The sequence below is a fragment of the Grammomys surdaster genome, unplaced genomic scaffold (assembly GCF_004785775.1).
Source record: "Grammomys surdaster isolate TR1022 unplaced genomic scaffold, NIH_TR_1.0 129, whole genome shotgun sequence".
In the NCBI taxonomy this organism is placed as follows: Eukaryota; Metazoa; Chordata; class Mammalia; order Rodentia; family Muridae; genus Grammomys; species Grammomys surdaster.
Window position 1 is genome coordinate 19,278,802 of NW_021604587.1, and position 16,828 is coordinate 19,295,629.

Below are 16,828 nucleotides of genomic sequence, written 5' to 3' on the forward strand. Positions count from 1 at the left end.
GGGTAGCAGGCAACACAGCTCTGCCTGAAGAGGTAGGAGGATCTCTGTGAACAGAGCAAGCTCCAGGACAGCCAGGGCTACACAGAGAAACCCTGACTTGAAAAACAAAACAAAACAGTACCACTGAAAAACCACAAGAGTTTTGTGAGCGCCTTTCATGTGGTGATGGGGGTTAAACAGAGCTTTGTATACGCTGGCAAGTACACGACCAAGTAAGCTACATCCCGGCTCTTGTGTAACTTTCTACAAGAAAGGGTTTGGGGAAACAAAATCCTCAAGATTCACTTGCTATTTTAATAATGTTATAAATGTCCAGGGTGTCTATAACTCCTGGGAAGGAGGAAGCTGATGCTCACGGGTTCCTCCAGTAGATACCTACGGCGTTGGAAGTGAACAAGGCTGGATGGAGATAAGCTCTGTGGGTCTGGAATGGGCAGGCAGGGAAAGCTGATGCACTCAAAGTGAAGCTGCATTATACAGTCCAGAGGCAGGTTACTGCCCCAGACAGTAAGGGCAGTAATGACCCTAGTCAGCGAGTCTGAAATGTTCGTATAGTCATCCCTCAGTAACTTCAGGGGATTCTGACAGGTACCAGCATTCCCAGGTGCTTACATACTTATGTCCTCCCATGTGCTTTAAGTCATCTTTGGATCGTTTATAAACACTACAGTGCAAATGTTATAAAAGTAGCTGTTATTTGCTGGACGGCAGTGGTGCCTTTAATCCCAACATTTGCGAGGTAGAGGCTGGTGGATTTCTGAGTTCAAAGCCAGCTTGATCTACAGAGCTAGACAGTGATAGTTCCTGAACAGCCAGGGCTATGCAGAGAAACCCTATTTTTTTTAAAAAAAGGCAAACTAAAGTAGCTGTTATGCTACATTGTTTAGAGAATAATGACAAGGAGGAGGGGGGACACCTTTTCATTTTCAGTATGGATGCAACTGATTTTCAAGTGTTTTTCTTCTTGGTTATATGAGGTTTTGAGAATGTTGAGATTACAGATAAATGGAGCCAACTGTGTGTTGTGTTTTCATATATAAAATAACTTAGAAAACAAGTCAAGACTACTACTGCAAGCTTTGGAGGGTGAGGATCTTACTAAGAAGACCAGACTGGCCTTAAAATCACCGTGGTCCACCTATCTCTGAGCTCTGAGATAAAAGGCATGGGCCAACATGCCTGACTTTTTGACCAAGTATTTTATTTTCAATAATGTAATCTACATTGGGACTTATACTCATCATTGTATAATAACAACAAACAAACAGGATACATGCAATATTCAAGCAAAAATTATAAGATAAACTTTGATAATTTCCCAATGGAAAACTTACTATGTGGCCACCGAAGGAATGAGGTACACTATGTATGTTGGTATGAAAAATACCCAACAATAATAACAAAAGACAACACAATACCAATGGGGTAGAAGAAATGGCTAAACAAATTACCTTATTTTAATATGTCTGTATAAAGCATACATGTTTATGTTTATGTGCATGTGTGCACGTGTATGTATGTATACACAGAGGCTAGAGGCAAACCTTTGGCATCATTCTTCAGGAGCTGGCCAACTTGCATTTTTCTGTTTCTTTGTTTGGAGAAAGGGTCTCTAAGTAGGACTTGGGGTTTACTAATTAGGCTAGGCAGGATGGCCAACCCCAGGGACCATCTTGTTTCTGCTTCCCCAGTACTGGGATTCTAAGCACACATCATCATGTCCAGCTGGGGGCTGAATACAATGAAGTCTTTAGCAATAGAGCTATCTTCCCAGCTTCTATATTAATCCACTTTATAAATTAAAAACTACATGTCTTACAGATGGGGTAAGGAATATTAATAGGAATAATATGTACTGGACCATTACCTATAGTTATATTCATAGATTAAATTATGTATTTGTGATATTTTAGAAGAGAAAATAACAACAAAAAAGATATTCCTGTCCTCTTCATTTCTGCTGCATCCTCAGGCTGACGGCAGTTAAAAAAAGTTTCCACCTGGGAAATGTCATATAGCCAAAACTCTGCCTGGGAATAACGTACTCACTCCCAGACCTGTTGTAGAATTTAATAATAAGCAGAGCCAACTAAGCAGGTCTTTCTGTCTGCCTCCTCTGAAAACCCCTGCTATGGTGTGTGGGTGTGTGTGTGTGTGTGTGGTTTAAAAGATATGAGCTCACAAGGCAAAAGGAGTTAACAACAAAGGACTTTCTGCACATATGTAAACACTGAAAAAGAGTTGAGAATCATCAACTCAACAAGCCAATTTCCCACTAAGAACCATAGAGAGGTTCAGAGATTGAGAGTCCAGGCAGGAAATGGAGACTAAAATTGAGAAGCCTTATTGAAAGTTTGATTATGAGGTGATTTGGCCTTGAGGTAACTCTACTTCATTCCTCAACATTTGGCAAGTTCTTCCTCAAATTGCCACAGGAAACAAGGTAGTTTATTCTGAGATAAAAGCTGTTGGTATGAGGGCATGAACACACTGGAGATGTGGTAAGTTGTCTCACTGAAACCAGAGAAGAGCAGGTTGACTCCCTAAGGGAGGAGGATTCTGTTTCTTCTGCCACCTTGACCTGTTTCTTACATCAGTACCATGCTCCTATTTCTGAGGCAGAAAACAACAGACTTCTCTTCTTATCCTTGTATTTACAGAGGAAAGAAAAGCAGGAGGATAGGATATCCAAGAGGAGTCCCAATGAGGATCTGGTATTGATAGTGTAGCAGAAGCCGGAGGCCTTGTACCAGACCAACAAGTCATTGCAATGAACACTTGCAAGCAAAGAAGTGTGGACAAAGGGTACACTGTGGGACACACTGTGACACACTACATCTTCCATGGGCTTTTTGATTGTTGTTGTTTCGGGCCAGGAGATTGGAAGGATGGAGGGTGGATATGGAGGGGTGGGGACATGAGTAAGATCGAGCTACATGATGTGAAATTTATAAAGAATCAATAAAAAGTTACAAACAAAGAAAGAAAAGCGGAGGCATCTGAAACAAACCCTGGGATCATCATCCAGTCTATAGACAGTGAAGCCTGTAAGTCCCACCCACACTCACAGCTTACACAAACTGTGGCTGGTTCTTCACTCTTCAGAGAGAAAAGACAGGTCAGCGAAAGTCTATGGAAACCTCCTTCAGGAATGTCATGGAATGAATATATATGGGATAGAGCACACACACATGTGCAAACACACACACACATGTGCGCAAGCACACACACACACACACACACACACACACACTCCAGGTGAGGTGGAGAGGGTGGGTTGGGGATGGAAAGCTGTTGTCAGCCACCGAGTGAACGAAAAGTAAGACAAAGCAAAACATTAATTAATGTGTGCAAAGAAAAGAAAACTAAAGAAAAAGTAGCCAATGGGGGAGGGACTTGAAATTAGAGACATGCTTAGCAAAATAATATTTAACAAGAGAATTGGAAAATAAATGAAGTAAATACTTAAGAAGTTAGAATTTAAAAAAGCAAAGAATATAAGTCTATTTGAGAAAGAAAATCATGAAAGGAATCAAAGAAGTCCCTGAAATGTCTCATACCAATTTCAGAAAAACAAACAAAGCAGAAAACATTCAAAGGAAAAACATATGAGATAAAATTTAGGGCCAGAGGACTTGGCTTTCTAGATTAAAGAGGCCACTAGACACCCACAATGATCCTGACACACATTCTCCATCACATCCCCAGGACAAATGAATATAGATAATCTAAAAAAACAGACAATGCAGAAAGTCTCCCACAGCAATGAAAACAACAAACACCTCAGAAATAACTAATATTTTGAGGTGTGCGAGTTTTCTAACCTAATAGTCTACATTCAGAAAAATGACTAACCAAGGATGAGACAAAGGCACGGAAGCCCTGGCAGTCTTCACTCTCCTAGGATGCTACTCTAGAATGTGCTCAGCCCAGTGAGATGGTTCAGTTCAGCACATAAGGATGCTCTCTGTAACATAACAGGTAAAGATGTTTTCTGCCAAGCCCGATGACCTGACTTTGACCTTCAAAACCCAGAAGGTGGAGGGAGAGAACTTACTTCCCCAAGCCATCTTCTGACCTCAACACATATGCTATGGCACAGGACACACACACACACACACACACGGAAATAAGTCAAGAAAGATAAATATAGGGCAAGGCAAGAGAGCCCCCATGATGGCTCCAAGGGAAGATATGGAAAGAGTGGTATAAAAGGGTCAAAAAAAGGATCAAAGGCATTAGTGCCCAGGCATTCGAAAGGCTGAAGAAAGACAGTGTTAGCTCCCATCAGTCAGACTGGAATCCCTTATGACTCAAGGTCATTGGCCAGGCCAGACCACACAGGATGGCCTCATCTCTACAGTAGTTAATAACTGACCTTATTCTGAGCAATGCTGTGGTCTTACTCAGTAAATCTTAAAAGCAATACCCAACAAAATGAAATAATTTCTCACTGGCTCACCTGTGTGCTAAAAAAAAAAAAAAGCTCAATATTTACAGGAAATTCTTCGAACAAGGTAGAATTCTCATGGTACTACCAGTGATAGCCATGAAAGATTACCTATACTAGGCATCTTAGTTAGGGTTACTATTGCTGCGATGAAACACCATAACCAAAAGAAAGGTGAGGAAGAGTTTATTTGGTTTACGACAATTTCACATCACAGTCCATCATGGAAGGAAGTCAGAATAGGAACTCAAACAGAGAAGGGATCTGGAGGCAGGAGCTGAGGTAGAGGCCATTAAAGGAGTGTGGCTTACTGCCTTGCTTAGCCTACTTTCCTATAGAACCCAGGACCACCAGCCCAGGGATGGTACCACCAACAATGGGCTGGACCCTCCCCCATCAATCACCAATTAAGAAAATGCCCCACAGGCTTGCATACAGCCCAATCTTATGGGGGCATGTTCTCCACTGAGGTTCCCTCCTCTCAGATGACTTTAGCTTATGCCAAATTGACGTAAAACTAGCCAGCATACTAGGATGCTAAGATATCACTACAGATAGAATAGATGCTAGAAGTATCAAATCACATTAAAACAATGATCCTAACTGTATTCTACATGCTCATTCATATAGACAAGAATCTCAATATGAAAGATAAAGCCTAGTTAGGGTTAGCAGCAGACTAGTTAGGGTTAGCAGCAGACTAGTTAGGGTTAGCAGCAGACTAGGTACTAAACAAAGTAGGGTCACTGAATCAGAAGAGATAACAATAGAAACTCTCCAAAGGAAAAATGAGGGGAGAAAGGGGGAGGGATTAGCAGAGCACCGTTGCATTATGGTTCTTCAAATGGTCTACTATGCACATAGCTGAAGTCCTTAAAAAAGAGGAGAGGTAAAAAGGCCAAAAATATACAAGGCACGGAGATGTGTACAGCTCAGTGATAGAGCGTTCATACAATGTAGTCTCCAACACTGTGAGGGCAAGACAGTAGGCCAAATGTTCCCTAATGTGATACAAACTATAAACACATAAATGCAAGGAGTCTAATGAAAATTAGGAAAATAAATCTAAAGTTAAATTGTTCAAAACCAGTGCTAAGGGGAGAGGAATAAAATCAGGTTTACCACCAACTTTATATTGGAAGCGAAGCAAGAGAGGAAACAGTGGAACACTGTAATACAGAAAAAGGAAAAGCAAGAACTCAACCCCAACCCTTTAAAAAAACAACAACACCGCACAGCTCTCTCTGCTGCTTTGATAAACACCATGCCAGAGCAACTTGGCAGAGGGAAGGGTTTGTCTTACACTTACTTCAGGGTCACAGTCCTGTTGAGGGACATAAAGGGAGAACCTGTAACAGAAACCACGGAGGAACCACTGCTTGCTGTTTGATCCCTGGTTGAAGCAGGAGCGGTTCTAAGAGTTCGAGGCCAGCCTGGTTTGCATAACAAGTTCCAAGCCAGCCAAAACTATGTGGTGAGACCTTGTCTCCATCAACCTAACTAGGATACCCTCTAGACAACTGTCAGGCTAGAATTTTATTTAATGAAAAAATGACTTTCCCCTTGAGTTGCCAAATAATAACTTTGTGCATTGTGTGTTAGTTGAAAATAATACTGGCTTTAAAAATGGTGCAACTGTCTTCCCACATAAAAGAAAATGTTACATACACATAGTACAGATAAGGTTTTTTTTTTTGTTTTGTTTCTTTCCTATTTTATTGGCCACTCTACTAAAATGCACCAAACAAGCAAAGTGCACAAGACATCAGGCTACTAGGAAAGGCTTGTCTGATCACGGGCTGTTGAGAGAGCTGGCCATTGTGTATTGCAGGAATTACCTCCTTCTGTTGTGCTGGCCAGAATCCAAGGGCTTACTGCAGACCAGCCAATCTCGTTCCGACAGGACACAGCAATGCTGTAATTAGCCAGGGCTTGCAGCTGCTGGATGTCATACAGATGTGGCGAAGCCGAGGTATTAAAAATCATGACTGAGCCATTACTCAGCTGGTCAGCTTCCTTGACCTGAATGAAGAGTAGATGTGAAGTAGTATTAGTAAGACGGGGTGGGAAGGATGGGGGTGTCAGACTCGGGCACGCAGATGTTGGCCGCACGTAGCCCTTCCTCTGTGCTGGAGGAAGAACCTGCTTCAATTCAGGACACACACAGAATTCCCCATTAACATTACTTGTGTCACTCATGTTGCTCTGGCAACAACTGACGCCTTCAGGAAAATGTCTATACTTCGGAGTTTCACTGCGGCAGGTAACAGATAGTTACTGTGGTAATGATATTATTACTATATTAACAATTATAACTCACACATACTCAAATAGAAAGTAGCCCCCCTTCTCCCAGATCCACTTCAGTTCTTAATTCATTCTTCTGTTTCATAGTATCTGGCCCTTTAAATAGTTTCCAGATCTCGTTTTAGAAGGTGGATTTCTTGGCTTTTGTCAGCATTGCTGTTTTATGATAACATGGAAAGCAGGCACCAAATATCATTCAAGCATATTTTCAGTACTTCATAAAGAGTGCCATGCTTGTGTTTTTACTATAGTCTGTTTCACTTCACACTTCTGACACAGCACCAACAGCTTTGCTGAGATTTTACTATTCCTATGCAGTTTATCATGAATTTAAAAGTTCACAACTGGGGGTTAGAAACATGGCTGAGAGTGAAGAGAACTGGCTGCTCTCTCAGGGGACCTAGGTTCAGTTCACAGCATCTCCATGCTTGTGAACTAGCAGATGTGGGGGCTGGGACACAAATTTAGGCCCTCTGCAAAAGAAGGAAGCCCTCTTAACCACTGAGCAATCTCTGCAGTTCCCTTTTAAAAATTTTTATTAGTATGTTAATTATACATAATGGGTTTCATTATAACATTTTCATACATGTATATAAATGTGTTTTATTATGTTTGATCCCCATTCCATTCTCTTGTTCCCTCCACCCTCTTTCAGGTCTTGGTCTCTCTTCTATGGTTATGTCTTCTTAAAATTATATATTATTTATTTTTATTTTAAGTGTATAAATGTCTTGCCATGCATGTATGTGCACCATATACATGTCTGGTGTTGCAGGATGTCAGAAAAAGGCACCAAATCCCCTGGAACTGGAGTTTCAGGCAGAAGTAAACAATTCTAACACCTGAGCCATTCTCCAGCACCATCATGGCTATGCGTGTGTGTGTGCATGTGTGTATGTGTGTGTGTGATGAGTTTCATTAGGATTGTTTACTGGAGCATGGGTGAGGGGTTATTTACAGAGCCATGGGTACCCTACCAGAGGCTATGCTACTGAAAAAAGTCTCTTCCTCCCCCAGCAATCATCAACTGCCCATGAATCCTCAAGGAGTGAGGTTCCATGAGCTGCTCCTTGCTGACAATTGTTACCTGCCTACCCATTCTCAGGGAGGAGTAAAGCCATATGGACATCTCCCTACTCTATGACAGGATGTTGATGGGCCTACTCTTGTACAGGTCTTGTGCATGTGACCACAGATGCAAAATATGAGAGTGTGGTGGCCTTGTATTCTGGGAAGACAAGTGAAGCACATTTTTAACTCCCAGCACTACGCCTTGTTCCTGGTAGAGCCATCTGTATTGATCAGGACTGACAGAGTAAATAATTAATCAGGACTGACAGGGATTTATTAGAATGCCTTACAGGTTGTGGTCCAACAATGGCTGTCTACCAATGGAAAGTCCAAGAGTTCAGTAATTGTTCAGTCTATGAGGCTGGATGTCTCATTTGGTCTTCAGTTGAAAGAATCTCAAAGAAATAGCCTCCAGTGCCAATGAGGAAACGGACTTGCCAGTGAGAGAGAGAGCAGCAGGCAGAGTGAAAGCGTCCATCTTCTATGTCCTTTACAAAGGCTGCCAGCAGAAGGTGTGGCCCAGATTAAAGGTGGATCTCCCTACTTCAGAATGACTTCGTTAAGAAGTTCCTCACAGGTGTACCCAGCCACCTGGGTTTTAGTTAATTCCAGATGTAGCCAAGTTGACAACTAAGAGTAGCCACCACACCGTCTTTGCATCTTTTACACTGCAGTTGGAAACCCCGTCATGTTGACTTCCCAAATAGTAAATAGATCTTGAAAGTCTTCCTCAAGAGAATCAAGATGCTGAGGCAGTCAGAAAATTCTGATACAGCAATACCTAATTTTCATCAGAATTACATTCAGGCATTACATTAGCCTCCCCTCTCCCCTGGAAGACACACTTTAGGAGGGAGAGAGGTTCTGGGGTGCAGGCCATCTTGCAGGAAGATACTGTCACCTGAGAACTGCGGGGCTCCTTTTCTTCTGGGGTGGGGGTGAGGTTTCATAGGTGTACACTTTAGATATTTCTCTTCCAGCTTCTTAGTTCTGTGCCTGCAACCTCATTCCCAAGCCGCTTCACAGAGGAATACACAACTACAAACATGGCCTCAGGATTCCCCGGATGGAGCCACGGCCTGTTGCACCCGCTCTTGTTTCCATACCACACCTGCCCTTAGTGTGTCACATTGACAAAGCTAGTGCGTGACTATTGTCTTTCCTTCTTTTCAAAGGTCTTGTGATTTGTTCTCATTTATGAGAACTGGGGCTGAACTGCAGGCCCACACACATGCTAGGCCACTGTCCTGCCATTCAGCTGCCGACACCTCTAAGCCTCTTTATGCTTTTATTTTGCGAGTCTTACCACATAGTTCAGCTGTGGGCAAACTTGAATTCCCCCTCCTCAGTCATTGAGTAGCTAGGTTTCTAGCCATCCTGAGATTAGCAGCTACCATGCCCAGCAAAAGTCTGTCTTATTTTGTGACATGAAGATCCCTGCTCTTGCCTTGAGTTGACTTTGGTAGTCTGTCTTTTATGCTTCTCAGTCTCCACTCCAATAGCAACTCAACCTTAGGAGCGTGCACAGTTGGTGCATATTCTGAAGGAAGCTGGGATATACAGGAAAAGATGGTTTCTATCTCATCTAGCAAACCTTTCTCTAATCTCCTTAAAATGTTTATTTTCTCATCTTTACTCCTCTCCGCAAACGCCACCATTTCCTCCACCCTATCCTCCAAATCTACGTACACAGAACAAGAGAAAAGGATTCTCAGCAAAAATCTAGTTCTTGGCCAAACTCTCTCTTCCCCCTTATGCATACATCCTGCTTGGGAATGGGTTATGAGGGTGAAGGTGGTTTCTCCACCTCATGTATATGTACGTAAAATCAAAAAACAAAAAACAAACAAACCAACAAAAAAACAGCAGTATATAAAACAGAAGCAACCAAAAGCAATTTAAGGAGAAAAATCTTTAATCCAAAACCTAATTCCTCTTAATAAGGAGGTGCAATCGCAGCCCATGGGAGTGCAATGTGGTTATGTCAGGATAGGTGTGCATGCAGTTTAACACAGGACCATAAATAGACATTTTAGAATATTTTGGAGTCCCCTGGTAGATGCCATGAGGGTGGAGTGGAGGCTGAATTACACCTCTGACTCAGACCTTGTGGGTGACAGGAAGGTACCAGCTGGCCCAAGGCTGAGGAGCCACCACTGTTTGAGAAACAGGGGCCATGTGCTTATCTTGGGGTGGCTTTTTGGCAGAAATGACTTTTTGTTCTTTCATATTAAACTATGCACTGACTTCCTGGTGACCAACCACTAAAACTAAGGTGGAAGAAACCTTTGGCTCTCTGCCCCAATCCCACTTCCGAAACCATCTGTGAGCATGTACACGCAGGTTCTTGGGGAAAAAAATAGGATTTCTAAAATGGCCCTCCTCTGTGGACCCTGGGGAAAAGGAGGGCATAGAATGGCAAGAAGCATGTGAGGGAGTTAAAAATAGAAATGGAACATGTGTCCCAAAAAATGGGTGAAGAAAGAAACTACAGTCAGGATCAAAGGAAGTGAAAGGGTGTGTCCCGAAGTGTGCAGCCCTGAATCCCGTCCAAACCATTCGTTACCGAGTTTAAAATGGCAATGAACTAAAATCCACGCTCAGCCCCTCAGGGAAGGGGACGTACTGTACACAACTTCTAGATTCCACGCAGGGTTACCATAGGAAACAAAGGATACTCTATTAAGTGTGAAGTTCAGAAAAATGAAACCCAGATTTTTTAATATAGGTAAATATAGAGATTACCGGTGTCATTTAACTGGCTTTTCTGTGTCATTTGCTCATCTAACAACTCCATCAGAGACAGAAAGGAGAAAGAGTGAAGGAGAGCCGAGCTAGCTGGTGATTTGAATGCAGAATGACCACAACTGACACCTCATGGTCCAAGGTGGCCGAGGGGAGCCTGCCATTTGTCTGCCCTGGGATGCTTTTTTTATACAGTCTACAGCTATGGAAAGCCACAGCAAAGTCAGGAGTGGGTGCAGCTGGTGTTTGACCCTTCACCTTCCGGAGTGACCTGGTACTTCCAGCCATCCAGCTGTCCCACCCCTCCTCACCCCTACCCAAAGACTCACTCTCCCAAAGAGGTGGTAGTGAGAGCCATTCTCTCTGAGTCTCCCTGAAGTTAGCCACTCTCACGAGAGAAGGTCCACCATAGCCCCTCTGGCCCCTCAGTTTAGCTTTCAGAAGGCTGGCTGTAACTCCAGCTATGTCTGTGAGAACAAACACCAACATCCATTCCCTCACTGTACCCAGCAACGGAGCTCTGAACTCACACAGAGCAAAACTGGTAGAATTAAGGAGAGAAAGGTTTAAAAAGAGAAAGAGTTGAGACCTAGACTCCTCAGTCAGAGTTACAGATAGAAGTATACTAGGACAGATAATAAACAGAATACAGACAGAATAAGACAATGAATCAACTAGGCTAAACTGCTACACATAGTACACTTCTACAACTGGTTTACACCATCTCTAGTGCTTGGTCGTCTTTAGGATAACATCTGCTATGTCATTAAACAAGCCTTACTAAATGTTAAATGACTGAAATCATGCTAAGCATTTTCTAATGGAACATTAGGAATAAAAGTGAGGCTCAGCCCGGCGGTGGTGGCGCACGCCTTTAATCCCAGCACTTGGGAGGCAGAGGCAGGGGGATTTCTGAGTTCGAGAGTTCGAGGCTAGCCTGGTCTACAGAGTGAGTTCCAGGACAGCCAGGACTACACAGAGAAACCCTGTCTCGAAAAACCAAACCAAACCAAAAAAAAAAAAAAAAAAAAAAAAACAAAAAAAAAGTGAGGCTCAGTGCGTAAGAACAATGGCTGGACACGCGTGGAGATCCAAATCAGCAGTGCCCACATAAAAAGCTGAATGTGACTGACTATACGCCCAGTCTCATGTAACTCCAGTGCTGTGGGGGCAGAGACAGGAAGCTCTATGGGGCTTGCTGACTGCCAGCTTGCTCCAGGCTTCAGTAACAGACACTGTCTCAGAAGACTAGGTGGAAAGTGATGGAGCAGGACACCAGACAGCCTCCTCTGACCTCACACATGCATGTGTGTGCACATACCTGCAAATACGCATGTAAGTATACCACACACATATGGGAATAATTTTATAAAACATTTAAAAGCATGGAATTTAAACACATTCCTAAATAATCAAGAAGACAAAAGGAAAAAGACAAAACAAAACCAAGAAAGAAACCCCTTGAGATGAATGATACAGCAAACCAAAAATGCCCTGGACACACCAAAGCCATGTTTACAGGGAAACGTTTAGCACAGATGAGCAGCATAAATGCTTATAGTAATTGTTTTCAATGAGGCATGATGGCTCACACTGCCCTTTGGAGGGAGAAGCAGGAGGATCAGGAGTTCATGGTTATTTTGGCAACAGTGACCAGAAGACCACTATAGATAATAAGATGCTGATTCTTTTTTTTTTTTTTTATGTTGACTCTTGTCTTAAAAAAAAATCATTAATCAGTCGTTTGGATTTCCTGGTGAGAGACGGCAGGCACATGAAGTGCACTAAGCTTTACAAATAAAGGCAGGCAGTAGGGTGAGGAGACTATTTTAGGGATAATGCTTGTTTTTATTTTCCAGAGAAGGAACAGCTGTCAGATAAGAGTAGGAGGCACCAAGGGCAGAGAACTTAATTCCAGTTGGTATGAAAAACATCTGGTTAATCACCACAAAATTCTCTGGAAGTCACTTCTCCAAACTGAGTTGGCATGACAAGCATGCTAGGTTAATTTGTTTGTCTTTTTAAAATCTAATTTTATTTATTAATTATTAATTATTAGTATCATAGAGAAGCACTTGTGTGCCATGATACCCAAGCAAAGGTCAGAAGATGATGTCCAGGACTCAGTTCTCTCCTTCTACTATAGGATCAAACTCAGGCTGTCAGGCTTGTGTGGCAACTTGCTGGCCTGGTTAATGACTTCTGTTTGTTTGCTTATTGTTTTTGTTTTGAGATAGGGTCTCTGAGTAGCCCTGGCTATCTTGGAACTCACACTGTAGACTAGACTGGCCTCAAACTCAGAGATCCACCTGCCTCTGCCTGCCCCCAAATGCTGGGATTAAAGGTGTGTGCCACCACCGCCCAGTTGGTTAATGAGTTTTTAATGATAAAACTAGATATTCAGAAAATTAAGAGTAATTCTGTCCCTATGCATAACAACGGACAAGGCAGAATACATTCATACTGTCAGCAGACAGTCCCCGAGTGACTGCTAACTAGCTCCCACACAGTGTCTAATCTGACTGTGGAGTTAGGACCTCTGAGCTCTGATGTTGATTGGCATCAGATCTTCAGGGGCCTGAATTCTGGTCCTGTCACTCACAGACTAGGTGAGTGAGTTTTAAGCAAGATGTATCTGCAGAATGCCTTGGCTATAATGGGCACTTGCTAAGAAACAATGTTACTGACACTGTTTCTGTTTTCATGAAAGGAACACTCAAGAGTGCAGCTTATACCATGACAAGGTATCATTTAGGGTGACCCACCCATATTTTTCCCAGCACGTAGTAACTTTAGCTAATGTTAAAAGGAGCTGAAGATTGAACGTGGTCAGCAAACCCATCCCCTTACCCCCATTTCCCCAAAAGACAGTGGCTAAGGGACTTCATCTATCAGCATACATGACCCACCTTGGGCTGGTGCAACTAACTGTCCTTCATAACACCAGCCCAGGACGAGTCATTCTGGGAGGTGTGTAGCCTCCTGGACCTTTGGTCACAAACCAGTTCTCATTCAGGGATGTGTCTGTGTAATTTATAAAGAATTATCCCTGGTTTCTTGGCCTTTGTCCTTAGAAACATGTTTCTCTTCTGCTTGGGTCCTGGGCCATAATGGAGCACCGTGGCCAGACAATCAAACTAGCCCATGATGGTGGACAATGAGGGGAGTTGAAGAGGTTCTGAATAGAAGTGGAGGTACACCTTCCATGCCTACCCTGAGGAGGAGGAGGGACAGTCAGAGAGCACCACTGACTTAGCATATCCTCAGCACTACACAGTCCCTTCCGTCTCCATTCTGGAGATTTACCTGGATGCTGCAGTTCTGAAGTGGGGAGTAGCCATCAAAACCTGGGACCCAGGAGACCAGGATGCTGTGTGCGGTACTGCTGATGATACGGACTTCAGTGGGTGGGGAGGGGATTACTATGGAAAAACAAGACACACACAAACAATCACAATTATAAACCACAGGAAGCCACAAGTATCAAATCAGTTTCAACCTGTGGGTCATGACCCTTCTGGGGGTCAAACAACTCTTTGACCTGAGTCGACTAACATTGGAATACACAGATATTTACATTACCATTCATAATAGTAGCAAAATTATAGTTATGAAGTAGCAATGCAATGATTTTATGGTTGGGGGTGAGCACACCACGAGGAACTGTGTTAGAGGATCTCAGCACTGGGAGGTTGAGAACCACTGGCTTAGACAAAGGGGATCTTGGTTGTTTTGATAAAAGTTTTAAGATAAATGAAGGTCAGAAACACAAGTTTGGCCTCAGTGCTGGGAAGACAAGGCAGAAGTTCAAGGTCACCTTGTCTTAAAATAAATAGAAATCCCCTAAGGTTTGGAAATAGGATAGAGTTTTTAAAGAAAGTTTAGATGAGTTTCTACATGAAGCATACATTTTAATGCTTCCCATTTAATACACATCTAAACTTGGAGAAGTTTAAACCTTAGACTTAGTAAATACATCTTTACAAGTCTACTCCCACTGGTGGATTTCTGAGATTCCCAACATGCCTTTTGAAACTGTAATAGCGGAATTTGTTGAAAAGGAAGGAAGTTATACACTTCCTCCAGGAGTCACTTTTAGTTTGCTTTTTTTTTTTTTTTTGCAATGAACCTTTACAAAATGCTATGTCACATCCTTCATCCAGTCCATTTACCGAAACTGAAATCAGAATCTTTTAGAACTCCTTCTGTAGTTTTAAATCCCCTTCTCTGCTTGCCCAACCTTTAACTTCTCATTCAGCATATTCCAATATGTCTTTGTGTTGCTTTGATTTCCCATGGATAATACGAAAGAACCATGAACCCACTATTTACTCTTCTCTATCTAAAGATTTATGTGACAGTAAAATATGAAATGTGTTTGAGTTTCCATGAGTAAGAATGATGATATAAAGATAAAATAAGGCAGAATTTGCTTGTAGGTTTTCCTTCCCTTCCAAGTTTTGGGTGTCAATACCTGTCATTACGCAGGAGTAGAAAGGCAGGGTGAAGGACTGTAATGTCTCCACTAACATCTGCCTTGGACCCTGTTACTGTCAATCAACTGCCCAGTGAGTGCCCATCTAGTGAAAGGGGAGGTGAGATGGAGAGGGAGAGGAGGAGACAGACTGATCCCACCTGCTCTCTGCTCCCAGTTGTAAATCTCCCTCTTGTAAGATTTGGATCAGGCTCCATTGGCCCAGTCCTCACCAGCAGCAGCCCTGACGAGCCCACCTCTGGGCTCTTCAACAGTTAATGAGGATAAACAAGGACAAGGCAGAAATAGAAAAGCGAAAATGGAGGTAAAGCTTCTAGCTTATTTTCTTCTTGTGCTAAGCAGAACTACACTAGCTAATGCTTATCAACAATGTATGCGCCAAGAACTGCTATGAGCGTATGTATTACTTGTAGTCGATAACCAAGACCCCTAAATGAATAGGCTTTATAACTGTCCCAATTTTTTTTTCCAACACTGACACCAAAGAGGAGAAGAGACTTGTATAGTGTTACAAAGAAAGTCATGGAGTAAACCAGACTCAATCCTGTGTTTCTCCCCAGCCCCCAGGACCTGCTCCAGAGCCCTGGCCTTCCTGCTCACCTTTGATGTTGATCTGGACACCCTTGGACACTGTCAGCCCTTTGTCATTGTGGGCCTCACAGCTGAAGACTGCTGTCTCTGTCAGACCTGGAATGGAAAGGCATTCATGAGATTCGAGGCAGATAAACAGGCTGTCCTGGGCTAGAGACCTGTGGTTTTGCCAGCTTTTATTTCTTGGCTCATAGCTTCTAGCCTAAAGTGTAAAATTAATCTAAAGACAAAAGTGTGATAGCTACAGGAAAAGCAACCTAAGAAGAAACCACAGGTGCCCAGAGTGGGGCAGCCCTGGCCCCAGAGGCAGTTGTCTTCATCCCTTCGATCCCTGAATGCCAGGTGGTGCTGTTCAGAGTTTTTTGAGTCAGGTGGGCGGGGGAGAAGAGGTTGAGACATGGTCTTTCTATGTAGCTCTGGCTGTCCTGGAACTCACTCTGTAGACTAGGCTGCCCTTGAACTTACAGAGATCTGCCTGCCTCTGCCTCCTAAGTGCTGACAGTTAAGGGGTGTGAGCCACTACACCCAGCCAGAGTTTAGTTACAAACATGTCAGTCAACACAGAAGCACATGCAGACAATGATGGGCTGCATCAGAAAGACACAGGAACCAAGGAAAGAGTTCCCAGTGGTGGACACTGGAGGGAAATTTTCAAGTGGATTGCTTGATTAAGGTTTCCTGACAATTTAAAGTATCAACAACAGTGGCTTCAGTCAGGAGCTCTATCTTTGTGTATTCACTTCCTCTAAGGGGAAACACTCCTGCTTTGCATGGTGGCTAAAGCAAATAATTAGTTATTTGGAAATGAGTATTTTATCTTGCACCCATTACTTGCATCTATAAAGAATGCTTGTGAACGACTACTCTGCAGGAAGGGGGTGTCCTTATATCTTCTGTGTGCTTCCTCCTAATTTTGAAAAGTATGCATATCCGCTCAACCATTCTGATAATCTACGTTCCAAAATTTTCCATGATTGAAGCAGTTGAATAAAATGTAATAGTAGAGACCTAGAAAACTGGAGAGAACCTAGGAACTCGGCCATACCCAATCCCCAACTCATACCCAATCCCCAAGTCATACCCAATCCCCAACTCATACCCAATCCCCAACTCATACCCAATCCCCAACTCATGCCCAATCCCCAACTCATACCCAATCCCCAACTCAT

At 42.9% G+C, this 16,828-nt stretch overlaps 1 protein-coding gene across 1 annotated transcript in view; it reads right to left on the reverse strand.

Moving 5' to 3' along the window:
• Mertk (MER proto-oncogene, tyrosine kinase) overlaps window positions 1-16,828 on the reverse strand; it is a 105,846-nt gene that overhangs the window by 40,388 nt on the left and 48,630 nt on the right. The window contains exons 5-7 of the mRNA XM_028755613.1: window positions 15,669-15,755; window positions 13,880-13,995; window positions 6,289-6,472 (exon numbers count right to left, since the gene is read on the reverse strand). Of these exons, the coding sequence (XP_028611446.1) occupies window positions 6,289-6,472; window positions 13,880-13,995; window positions 15,669-15,755 (387 nt within the window). The remainder of the gene's footprint in view (window positions 1-6,288; window positions 6,473-13,879; window positions 13,996-15,668; window positions 15,756-16,828) is intronic.